The sequence below is a fragment of the Lynx rufus genome, unplaced genomic scaffold (assembly GCF_022079265.1).
Source record: "Lynx rufus isolate CCGP_SWC_20201006 ecotype Redwood Valley unplaced genomic scaffold, mLynRuf1.p SCAF_10, whole genome shotgun sequence".
Lineage (NCBI taxonomy): Eukaryota > Metazoa > Chordata > Mammalia > Carnivora > Felidae > Lynx > Lynx rufus.
In genome coordinates, this window is record NW_025814824.1 from 83,519,286 (window position 1) to 83,532,527 (window position 13,242).

The 13,242-nt window shown below is 41.6% G+C and overlaps 1 protein-coding gene across 1 annotated transcript in view; it reads right to left on the reverse strand.

The window, feature by feature from the left end:
• Positions 1-12,864, reverse strand: part of PSMB7 (proteasome 20S subunit beta 7) — a 59,019-nt gene extending 46,155 nt beyond the window's left edge. Inside the window, exons 1-5 of the mRNA XM_047069292.1 lie at positions 12,788-12,864; positions 12,253-12,346; positions 11,428-11,525; positions 9,846-9,986; positions 3,586-3,701 (exon numbers count right to left, since the gene is read on the reverse strand). Of these exons, the coding sequence (XP_046925248.1) occupies positions 3,586-3,701; positions 9,846-9,986; positions 11,428-11,525; positions 12,253-12,346; positions 12,788-12,849 (511 nt within the window). The 5' untranslated portion in view covers positions 12,850-12,864. The remainder of the gene's footprint in view (positions 1-3,585; positions 3,702-9,845; positions 9,987-11,427; positions 11,526-12,252; positions 12,347-12,787) is intronic.
• Between the last annotated feature and the right edge of the window lie 378 nt (positions 12,865-13,242).

The following is a 13,242-nucleotide window of genomic DNA, read 5'->3' on the forward strand; positions in this document are numbered from 1 at the left end:
GTATGACTCCCGTCCTATTCTGGGGAACCCCACCCCCTTAGGAGCGAGTGACCAAACTTCACCAATTAGAAGCATCCCTGCCCCCCATCCTCCCCCCCCCCCCCCCCCCAGCCAATAAGGAACTCTCCGTCAGTGGTGAAAGGGATGTCAGGAAGAATCCGTTCCAGTAGAGTCAGGGAGGCTGAGCCAGGCCCCAGCAGCACCTGTGGCCCCAGCACGGTCTGGAGCACTCTGTGCTCGCCTGCGGCAGCCTATGCCACAGAAGGATTTCTGACACTGCTCACGGCCCCACATCCAGCTCCTGCCCTCCCAGCTATTCCATGAGCCACCTACTATCCTTTCCAACATATTTCTCTTTTCCTTAAATGATCCAGTAATTCTGTCGCTTGCCACAGAGGACCAGGAACAATACATACACATACCCTCATCCTGAAATTCCACTGCTAGGAATTGATCTGAAGTGCAGAAATATGCATCATTAGAATAGGTTAAGTCCTGATACAGCCATATAATGCATTTCTATGCAGTTGTCATTGTGATACAGATCTACATGATAAAGAACTTCTTTTGTGCTGATAAAGAACCTCTCCAAAACAAGTTAACAATAAGGGAACAGTGTGTTTGGTATGACTTCATTTGTGTATCTTTAATAGTGACAGACTGATACAGATACATGAAGCGGTTTCATAAAACATTATCTGGAAAAAAACACCAAAAAAACCTTAAACGTGGTTACTTTGGAGGAGGAATACGAAACACACTTATTTTTCATGTAATATTCCCACTTGAATGTTTTGTCATGTTCGTAAATTACTATCATTAGAAAATGTTTTAATGTCACTTGCTCAGTAAGGACCTCCCAAACAGCCATTATCCACATATTCCTGCCTGTTACTTTCTCGTATTACTGTTCTTTTCCTCCAGGGCACTTAGCACAGCGCATTCTTTCAGATGAATGTGTACTTACTTTTTAAATTCCTGTCTCCCACATGAGGCTCTAAGCTCTGAGGGCAGGTGCTGTGCTGACCACTGTATTCCCGCACCTAGCACAGTGCCCAGCACACCGTGAGTGCTAAGTATCTGATAGATGAATGAAGGTAACTTATGCTTCTTTCAAGATTCTGTTCATGTGAAGCAAAGCTTTTCCTGAGATCCTCCCATTTCCATGTGATCCCTTCTCCCTCGGGCCTCCACTGGCCTTGCTACCTACTGCCCTTGTCAGTTCATACATCTGGTTCCCTCACTACACTGCGACTATACCGAGGGCAAAGATCCACACGTTCATCTCTATCTGTGGAGCCAGCCACAGTGCCTAGACAGAGAAGGCAAGAAATAGTTGGCACATAAATGAACAGATGAACAAACTGCAGCTCAAAGTAATCATTTACTCGTGTATTCATCAGATGTTACAAATGTCTGCTCCTTAATCTGGTCTTTCACGGTAGCAAAAGCAGACTCTGTAGAGCAAAGATCTCTCAACAGAAGTAGGCCACGTTGAGTTCAGGCTGAGGAGCATCACCCTGGAGACACGCTAGACTTGGAAGAGCAAGTTCACTGTCGACCAGGAGGGAGAGTACATGCGGCACAACCGCCTGACTGCTCACTTTCAACAACTTTTCCTGAATTCGGGATTGGGCTCGGAAGACAAATTACTACAGTTCAAAAGCAAAAGAAACCAATTTTCCCAGCTTAAAACTGAACCTGCTTTGTAACAACGTTAAATTTCCTGAATGTCATGATTTTATCAAGGTAACGTAAGAGAACAAGGCAAAGGATTCAGAGATGGATAATGGTGTCTGCTACTTACTCTCAAATGATTCCACACAAAAAGTTAACGGTAATAAGGTCTGAGAAAGCGAGAACAAGTGTCCTAAAGTGTTAACTGACACATATGAGTAAAGAGTACATATGACTGTCCATTGTACATTACCATTACTTTTCTGCAAGTGTGAAATTCTTTTAGTTAAAAAAAAGAAGAAAAGCAACTACTTAAGAGAAAGAGCTAATTCATCTTTACCTCCATTTAAGGGCATCAATCAAACAGGGAGAAATAAAAACAGTACTATGATGGAGATAACAAATATATTTGAATAAAGCAGTTCCGAACAATTCTAAAATTACTGTAAGTATCTTCATTTTAAAATAATTACAAAGACTCGCCCAGATGGTATCTGGGGGTAAATCATTCTCCCCAGCAAACAGGGAACATCTGTTGTCTAAAAACCTTCTAAGAGGCTAGAGAGCACGATGGAATAGCAAGGTCTCAAACTGGCAATTTCCAAACTATTCAAGGCAGTTCTCCTAGCTCTTCAGAGCCAAGATACCAAGACAAAAAACATAAGAGGTAAACAACAGCTGGAAAAATACCAGCTACACATGACCTGTTCAAATTTCTGCACCTACACAATTTGACTCAGAAATTTAACATAAAAGTCGTAATTTGAAAATCCCAATTTTATCACTCCTTTGTGTGTAAGTGTGTGCACGCACGTGTGTGTGATCATTAAAAGCAAAAATTACTCTTGGGGCGCCTGGGTGGCTCAGTCGGTTAAGCGTCTGACTTCAGCTCAGGTCATGATCTCACAGTTTGTGGGTTCAAGCCCCGTGTCGGGCTCTGTGCTGACAGCTCAGAGCCTGGAGCCTGCTTCGGATTCTGTGTCTCCCTCTCTCTCTGCTCCTCCCCCACTAGTGCTCTGTGTCTCTCAAAAATGAATAAACGTTAAAAAAAAAAAAAAAATACTCTTGACTAGCCTTTAGAGCTAAATACAAATGTAGAAAGCTAGTCTGAAAAGAGTAACCACTATTATAGACAAGGCATTTGACCAGATGCTTCATATACATTACTTCTAATCCTTACAACCTGGTGTATATGGCAGATATTATTGATACCATTTCACAGGTGAGGAAATCAAGGTTCAGAGAGGAATTAAATGCCTCTGATCTCTCAGAAATTAAGAGGGGCCCCAGTCACCCTCGCTTAAAAAAAAAAGTCAATGCATGTACTAGACGTGTTCCCACCACGAGGCTTCCACTCTAACTTCTCTCCACTGAAACCTGACCCTGAGACCTACTTTGTTCTATTTAATACTATATTCTGACTTCCACTCCCACACTCCAAAGCCCCCTTACCCTGCATTAATTTTTTTAACCTTTTGTTTTGAGATGATGGTAAATTCACATGTGGATATAAGAAATAATACACTGGGTTTCTATACGGCCTCGACCCAGTTTCCCCCAAAGGTAGTATCTTGTGTAACTGTAGTACAGAATCACCTGCATAACTTTTTCTCCTAGTATTTATCACTTTCTAAAATATTAATATATTCATAACAGTTGTTGTTACTGTCTGTCTACCCCCACTAAAATACAAACTCCTTGCAAGCAAGAATCTTTAACTTGTGTTCACTGCTATATCCCAAGCACCTAGAACAGGGCCTAACCCATAGGAGGAACTCAATAAATGTTGCAGAATGAATCAAAGCACTATATTGCCCTGGCTCCTCTAATAGGAAATAGCCCAGCTCTTTAAGAGACCACCTTGGCAAATAAGAGGATTCTGAAACATCAGGGAAATGTTACACTCACCCATCGTGACATAAGGCAACTTATCAGTTGATCCATGAGGATAGATGCTGTAGAGGTGAGGTCCAGTAACATCTACTCCCCCCAAAACTAGGGCTGCACCAATGTAACCTTGATACCTGGTGATCAGAGTATGTATAAGAAAAAAAAAAAAAAATGAGTCTACAATGCATCACTGTAACTTACCCAAAAGCTGTATGAGAAGTCAGACAACAAAAGGCTTTCTTACACTGCTACTGTTTCATTAAGTGGTTACTGTTTGATGGGAACAAAATGTGGACTGAAGGAACATGAGTTGGAACACCACTATCAGCCCATACAGACTCAATTGTGTGAGGCCCTCCGACGTGCCTATTTCCTTAGTCACAGAACTCCCTTTAAAAGAGGATCATTCTCACTTTAGAGAAGAGAAAACGAACCCAAAGACCTTAAGTGCCAGCCCAATCTCTCAGAGCCAAGCTTGGCTTACTCCAAAATTTATCGGCACCCTTCCCATCACACCTCTCAGTGATTAGCAGATAAGCTACTTTCAAAGTGAACTCTGAGGAGCGGCTAAACTCAAGCTGTTCAAATTTTCAACCTCACCTCACCGCAGCCTCACAGGAAGATGGCTCATGTCAAAACACCTTCTCTTTTGAATAAACCCACAAAATTATCATCATAGATATAAGCTCATATTGGGTAAGAGAAAAATATTTCATCGTACATGGAAGTGAACGGCGGAATAACTCCACAATACCCTATAAAACCCACTGCTGCTGCCCACAGGACGAAGCTACGCCTCTTCAGGAACATGGCGGGGGATACCTTTCCCACCCCACCCTACCTCCGTGTAATTGTGCACTTATCTCCTCCTCTGTGTCCTTTATCTGGTTGGTTTTCTACCTCTACAGATTGCTTTCCCTGTATTTGTTCCATTTTTTACCATTAGAATTGCTATGCTAGATAAATGTGTTAGATTTAAAGCCCTCCACTATGTGCCTTTAGCTCTTTGGGAAGAAAAATGAAATGGGCACATGCTGAATTTGCCTAATGATATAATTGTTAAAACTGATACAAATAAACACAAGAACCAATCAAAGCCCTAACTATAGACTGTCTGAGACATAACTACTCATCACGAAGTGCTCTAGGTAACCAGAATAGTCAAGTCCAATATTTCCCCCATGCCTGACTACCAAACTGTTCTTTCAGAAAGAATCTTCCAGGAGCGCCTGGTACAGCGTGTGACTCCTGATCTTGATCTTGATCACTAGGTATAGAAATTAAAGAAATAAAATCTTAAAAAAAAAAAAAAAAAATCTTCCAGTTAGAAGTGAAAAATTAAAGAGCAGGAAAGGATTTTAAAACAGTCTTAAAACAGAGGCCCAGCCAGAGGAAAAGAAACAAGTCCTAAGCCACATGAGGTAATAGCAGGGTCAAGACTAGCTCTCTGGGCTCTGGGATAAGGAGGGGGAGTTACCAGACCCACCACCCCCAGCAAGGTCCAGTGCCTGACCCACTACCCCAACTGCCTACCAGACACAGTGTTTACATAAAGTCAACAATAATCAGTTAGTTCCCTTCCAAGCTAAATATAACCTCTGTCTGATGTCTTTAAAAGAATCTAAAATACTTTGGCAAGTTATTATAATCCTCAAAAACTGACCCAGAAACGCTACTTCCAGGAATCAAATTCTAAGGATATACTAAGACAGATACACAGAAATAAATGCACAAGGATGTTTACTGCAACAGTTTATGATGCCAAAAAAGCGGAAACAGAACTAGCTAAACAAACGGATATATATAGCTATGCAACAGAACACTACACGATCCAGATCTGTGTGACGTTTTCTCATACACTATTTTTGTTAATTTCAAGTTTTTATTTAAATTCTAGTTAACATATACAGTAAAACTGGTTTCAGGGTGTGCAATTTAGTGATTCATCGCTTACATATAACACCGAGTGCCCATCACAAGTGCCCTCCTTAATACCCATCACCCATCTAGCCCATCCCCCACCTATCTCCTTTCACCAACCTTCAGTTTGTTCTCTATAGTTAAAAGTCTCTTGGGGCGCCTGGGTGGCTCAGTTGGTTAAGCGACCAACTTCGGCTCAGGTTATGATCTCGTAGTCTGTGAGTTCGAGCCCCGCATCGGGCTCTGTGCTGACAGATCAGAGCCTGGAACCTGATTTGGATTCTGTGTCTCCATCTCTCTGTCCCTCCCCACTCCCCAAAACAAACAAACATAAAAAAAAAAAAAAAAAGTCTCCTAAGGTTTGCTTCCAACTCTCTTCTTTTATCTCCCTTCCCTTATGTTCACCCATTTTGTTTCTTAAATTCCACGAGTGAAATTATATGGTATCCGCCTTTCTCTAACCGACTTATTTCACTTAGCATAATACATTCTAGCTCCATCCACGTGGTTGCAAGATTTCAATGGCAAGGTTTCATTCTTTTTGATGGCTGAGTAATATTCCATTGAACATATATACCACATCTTCTTTATCCATTCATCAGTCAATGGACATTTGGGCTCTTTCCATAGTTTGGCTATTTCTCCTACACTACTGATGGTAGTGCAACTTAGTACAACCTTTCCAAACGGTGGTTTTGGCAGTATGTATCAAAATGTTCAACATGCATACCTTTGACTCAATAATCCACTTCTAGGAATTTACTTTAGAATACAGCCTGAGAAATCAATCACACAAGTAAGTACCTAAAGGTTCTATGTTTCAAAGGTTCGTGGACTACCTTAAAACGAGCAATATTGTTAAAATTCAAAAACTGGTTAAATTATGGCACATCTAGAGAATGGAATACTGCGATACCACCAAAAGTTAATACTGATGGGTCATAGACCCCTTTGAAAAACGGATTCATATTGTGGAACCCTGACCCCATAACAATGTACACACAGGTTCTACTGTTTTGGGAGGGTTACAGGTCTCCAGAACACCTCTGTGGGCTCAAGGTAAAAACCCTTCTACTACTGGGAACAGCAATCACCATATACTATTATGAGAACAGGTCAGTTACAAAACCACACACAGGATTCCATTTTAGTAATAAAGGAGCACATAAGCAACAGTATAAAACGTGTGGAAGAAATAGTTCTCAAAGGTTTACAATATCTGTGTCTAAGTAACGAAACATCACGTGACATTTACTTCCTTCTTTTCACATTTCCACTGTAGCAATTTTTTATAATCATCGCATGTTACTTTTACAAAAATTGTTTCAAAGGTGATATTCATTTTGAAATGCTCCAAATGGAAACTATGCAACATGAACCGGCAGATGGGAAGATTAGGTTGTATTCTAGGATAGAATATACAACTATGATCCCATTTTTATGGAACAAAATATGTATTAGTAAATGGAAAAAAAGCTTGAAAGGCATACAGTAACCTGCTAGCACCAACTGCTTATGGGTAGTAGGAACTCAGATAATTTTTGTATTTTTAGTTTATCTCTTATCTTCTGTCTTAAGTTTTACTGTGAACACACACTAGTAATAAGGAAGGAAGCAAAGAAGGAACAAATGAATGGGTGAACAAACAACTTAAAAGAGTGGGAGTACACACACCCAACCAAAACATGATTCTCCCTGAATTGTAAAATCTTTATTTTTTCCTTTGGGCTTTTCAGTATTTTCCAACTTTTTTACAATGTATATTTATTCTTTCCTAAGAAAAAAAGCACCACTAATATAATAAATAAAAGAGCCTCTATATAGTCAAAGAGTTTCTAGAATACAGAACCACAAAGACTTCTATTAGATTCAACTAGGAGGCTCATGCTCAGAAGGAACAGTAATACATCCAGCCATCATACAAGTAAAATAAAAAAACTGCTTAAATGAGGGAAAAGATGTCCACTTCTATTTATCAAACCCCCTTTCTTCACCAACTCACCTACACAGAAATGGGTCACTCTGGGAAAAACAGAACAGTAATAGCACCTTGACTACATCTTGTTCTCTTTCTCAGCCTCTGAATTTTATGGGGATCTAACTGTGCATCAGGCCCTGTACTAGGCATTATTGTAAGCCTTGCTTCTTTATTCATTTCCTCCTCAAGTCAGAGTCAGAAACTATTATCCTCATTTTACTGAGGAAGAAAATGAGGTTAAGAAAGGTCAGATGAACAGCCCAAGGTCACACAACTCTAAATGCTTTAGACGAGACCTGAACCAAAACCTCTAAAGTCAAATACCCTTATACCACTTTATTTTTTGTAACTCATTTTATGTAACGCAACAAAAATGTAAGAAGATATAATGAACCACAAGCATCCTGGTTAAATTTTTAAATGTTCCTCTCAAAACTTTGGTAAAATTTAATTTGTGCAAAGTAACTAAAATTTTGCAAATCTTACAAAGTAACTAAAAACATTAAAACATTGAAAAAAGTGAATTTAGAATTCCTAAAACACTCTAAAGAGATTAACAGAAACATCTGCTAGGTTTAGCGAGATGATTGGAAAGAATCTGGAACATTTGCTATTAACTGCAATTTTACAAGTTTAAAAATTGTTTTAAATGTAATGCACCACACAAACCACCAGAGGGAGCTTTAAATTTAAAATCAAAATCACAAAGGTCTTCAGAACTCTTGATAACAGATGTGCTTTAACAAGTTCTCACCACTGTACTGGGAAAATTTATTTGATAAGCGATAATTCTCCAGGATTACAACGATGACCATGGACATAAACAACAGGAAATCACTGACATAAGGGCTCAGTACAGCCAGAGCACGGATTAGGTAGATACGACTAGACTTCCTACCCATAAACTTCTAAGTCCTGGTCTTCCCACCTGTAAAATGGGAACTATGCCACAGCCCTTGCTACACAGCTACGCTGTGCCTCACAGCCACGTGCTGAGAGCCCAGGGCCATGCTAGACTCACAGACAAAGACCCACAAGTTCACAGAAAGGCAAGGGCCAGGCAAGCAGGAAGTGAAACCAGGCAAGGACCGACAGACCACAGCACTTCTCCCACTTCTAAAGGCAACATCTGCCACTCAGTTCCAGAAGATTACTGCCACCTATCATCCCACCCTCTTTCTGAATTTTTTCAAAAGAAGCCAGAAAAAATAAAAACATTTTTTAAAAAAGCCAGAAATCCAGATTTTTAATTCCAATCTCCCCAATTTAGATTTATTGACCACTATAATTTTAAAGACACTGTGACCCAAATATAATTTCTCTACAGGCAGTACATGGCCTGTGTGCTGGCAGCTTACAATCTGTGCTTTCTATTCCTGCTTCCCTTTAATCTTGCAGGCCTCGATACAGCTGCTGCTGCTCGGAGCAGAGATAAAGAAAATGTTTTTTGTAAGCTGCTTAATGAATGAGGAGGACCAGAATAATAAAGGCCTCTGATCAACTTCAAAAAGAAAAAAAAAGAGAGAGAGAGAAAGAGAAAGAGAGAATCTATTAAAGGTAATGCAGGTCTCCAAAAGAGAAGCTGGTATTCTAACCCATGACTAAATGCTCAGGCTGTTTCCAAGCTCTGCTCTAATACACGGCCTCTCTTCTCTTTACGAGAAGCAAATGAGAAGCAAATGAGAAAAGAGACTTAGGATTTGAAAACCAGGAGACCTACACAAACGTAAAGTGATGATGTGATTAAGGAAAAAAAGGAGACAAAACTGAGAGGAGCTGTGGGTGGGAGTCAGCATGGCATGAAGGTCAGATCAGGCAAGTGACTATACTTCTGTAAGCCTCAGTTTCACTTAAATATTGATGTTAACAGTCCCTATCTCAGAGTTCCAAGGATAAAAGGAGATCGTGCATAAAGCACGAAGCACAGGACCCAGCACAAAGAGACAGGTAAATGTGGGTTAATATTAATGTTATTATACCCACTCACAGCCAACTACAAATACAATTTTTTATTTCACTGCTACTTTGTCCCTACAAGAGAGAGAAAAAAACCAACTGTCTGTGTCTGTGTTCACAAGATGAACTCAAAGGTAACTTTCTTTCTATAAACAAAAGAGGACTGTTTGTAATCCAGTAATACCCTATGCCTCAGGAAATGACTTGGTTGGTCACATGTGTTACCTTCATGGGGGAAGAAAACAGACGCCATAAATTCAAATACATAATCAAAAGCCTTCTGAAATTAAAATGGTTAACAACTGATTTCTAGAATAAAATGTGTATACCTGAATGCTTTTTCTGTAGTTTCTAGGTTCCCAGATGCCAAAAACCTAAGACATAAGAAAAAGATGCTATAGAAATGCCTATCCTGGAATCTTACCTGAAAAGCATCTGCTTCAGCATCCGATTGGCCGTCACAACCCTGGGAAGGCGGCCAGTGGAGAGAGAGTGGAGCTCCAAATTGGAAGAAATGAGCTGGGTTGTCATGTCTGTGTCTGCAGCTGTCCCAGCACCACAACAACTAAAAAATACAATTAGAAACTTAGATGAAATTCAATTACCAAAGGGCTCAATTAGAAGTGGAGCTTCTTGGGTAACTTCCATCAAGTTTAGGTACACAGAGAGATGTTTTTGCGCATATTCTGCACTGTTAACTACTCTAATCTTATATAAACGTGAAACTGAGAACACTCATCTTGTTATATGCAAATATATTTTCTGTGCCTCAACAGAACATTGCAAATCATTAGCTTCTGTGCTCTTACCAGACTGAGCATTTTACTACTCCTAAAAACATATCTGAGTTGTACCAAAGAGCAAGACATATTAAAAACCTTAAAATTTAACATTCACCAAGCATTTACCACCAGGTACCAGCCATTCCAAAGTGCTGAGAATAAAGAAAATATGAAACAGTCCTAGGAATTGATTGCAAAGTTGAGTGCAGGAAACAAAAGTAGGCAAAATTTATAATACCTTATATAATACGATATAGTAGCATTAGCACAAAATGCTATGGGAAACTGGAGGAGAGAGCGATTAATTCTGGTCTTTGAGAAGAGGTTTCATATGAGCTGGATTTGAAAGGATCAAATAAGAAACACTGCAAAAACAAGAGGAAAGGGCAATTCTAAGCAGAGGGACTGGCAAAAGCAAAGGTGAAAGAGCTCAGAGATGAAGCGAACAGGGACGGTCTGGCTGTAACTGGAACACAAGACGATGGCAGCGAAATACACTGAAAAGGTAAATTTTTGTGACATTGTGCAAGATCTTAAATATCATGCTACAGAGTTTCAATTTTATTCTGAAAGCAGTGTGGAAATGTGAAAAGTCACTTGAAATGTTTTTAAAGAAGAAAAGGACATAATCAGATCTGTGTTTTACAAAATTCAATATGGCAAAAGAACAGATAATAAAGAGACCAAAGGCAAAGAGGCCATTTAAATGACAAATGCAGGGGCACCCGGGTGGCTCAGCCAGCTAAGCAGCTGACTTCGGCTCAGGTCATGATCTCATGGTTTGTGAGTTCAAGTCCTACAACAAGCTCTGCACTGACCCTGCACAGCCTGCTTGGGATTCTCTCTCTCTGCCCCTCCCCTGAGCTCTCTCTCAAGGTAAAAAACAATTTGGGGATTTTAATCTGCTATAAACAAACAAACAAACAAACAAACAAACAAATAAATGACAAATGCAATAGTCCAGCTGAGAAACAAGCATATGAACTAAAGCTTTAGCAGACGGAACAGCTGAAACAGAACTGGGACCAAGCGAATTAAAGACTAAAGCAAAGAGAGAACGTGAGGATAACCAGCTCAGGTGACAGGCAGATGAAAATACCATTTAAGGGAGATAAAAAGGAAATACAAGTTAAACAACAGGTTTTAGTAAGGAACACAGTAAATTCCATGTTGGCTCTGGCAAGTTTGAAAATATAAGAGCTATTCAAACTAACTGATACTTACTAAATGTTAGGAGATATGAAGTGTATTTTTGAACAGTTCTTGTCAGCAACAACCATCCCTTCAGTTGCCCTTGTATCTGCTCCAAGAACTATGCCATCCTATTTTTAAAAACATATATTTTAAAACAAGTTCACATATACAAACCCACACCTCTCTACTCTAGGGAAAACAATGTTAGCCGTCCCCTGCTTCCCCCAAACCCTTGAGGGGTTGGTGAGATGGAGCCCCAAGTCCGGCTCTGCACTGACAGCATGGAGCCTGCTTGGGATTCTCTCCTTCTCTCTCTGCCCCTCCCTTGCTCACGCATGTGTGCAAGCTCGCTCTCTCTCTCTCAAAATAAATAAAGTTAAAAAAATAAAATAAAATAAAATATGCCACCCTTTATCTTTAACCACGATAACCATTCTCTCTTTCGACCCTTTCAACAATTTAAGTCAGGAGTTACTCTGTTCATTTGATGGGCAGGAAAGCGTGGGTGTGAGAAGTGACTTGCCCAAAGTTGGAAGCAGCATAAAAGTTAAATGGCTACATACACCTGTCTGACCAGAAATCTTGTATTCTCCCATTATATCACCCTGCTTCCCAAAGCAGTACGTTAAGACAGAAAAGTATTGGTCTCCTGTCAAAAATTCTGCAAAGTGAGAAAAGAATATAAACTGTTGATAAACGCACAAAACCTCCCGACAAATCCCAAAGGCCCTTTTCCTGACGTTCTCTGAAATATGCGCCCTTCTTGACAGAGCCCAGAGAAGCGAAAGGAGGCCAAGTGGCCTGCATCCCGTAATCAGCTGTCACTGCTGCTGCTACCGGCCTATCCCTGCTCACCTTATAGACCACCCCCGCGATGGTCGTGCCAGTCTTCCGGGCCGTTGGAAGCTTGTACCCTTTCTTCGCAAAATCAGCTTCCAAGACGGCATTTCTGAAAGCAAAGCAGAGAATAAAGCGTCGAAGGGCAGGACCACCTTGCGCCGCACTGGCACGAAGAATGTCTAATAGGGAACTCAGGAAGAGAAAAGCTACTATTCGCTTTCCATCCCTCTGTTCACCGAATCCCCTCAAGATCAGGACTAGTGTCGCGTTATTCGGCATGCAAAGCGTCAGAGAGAGGTCGCATCTCGCCCAAGGAGGCAGAGATGGGGACTGGCCGGGTGCGCTGGGCAAGCGGAAAGGCAGACTCGGCTTTACGAGAAACCCACTCTCAGGCCCTCATTCCCCTGAGTCACACGGGCCGCGGGGCGCAGGCCGCAGGCCCCGCCGTTCACCCTTCATTTGGACTTCCCAGATCAGACCGCGGCCCGGCTCCGACCCCGGCACCGCACTCCCACTCCCGCCCTGAACCTGGCCCCGGGCATGGCCACACCTGCGACAGTTATCAAAAGAGAAACCTCCGACCGGGGACTCATAGACCGACACAGCCGCCATCTTCCCGAGAAAGTATTTCCGGAACACGGGCGGGAACTAGCAAAAAAGAGCAGGGCACTTCCGGCGCCTGCGGCGACCTGGCCTGAGGGGGCGGGGCAAACTCCGCGCCTGGGCGATTGATCTTAGCGTTCTGGACTCCTAGAGGAGCCCGGACGTGTTTGGAGTATTTCGCCCCAAGTGGCGCGGAGGAGTAACTAACGCTGGGGGCCGGGAAAGGACTTGTCCAAGTTGGTGGCACGGGAGACCAGACTCCTGCTGACCACACAAGAGCTGTGTCTACTGTTGATCAGACTCCGTGGGGGCTTAGGACACAGACACACGCGAGTTCCAGGCACAGTGCCACGTCCTCCTTACACTGAGCGAGTCCTCTCAGTTCTGAATCTCTTTCCTCTG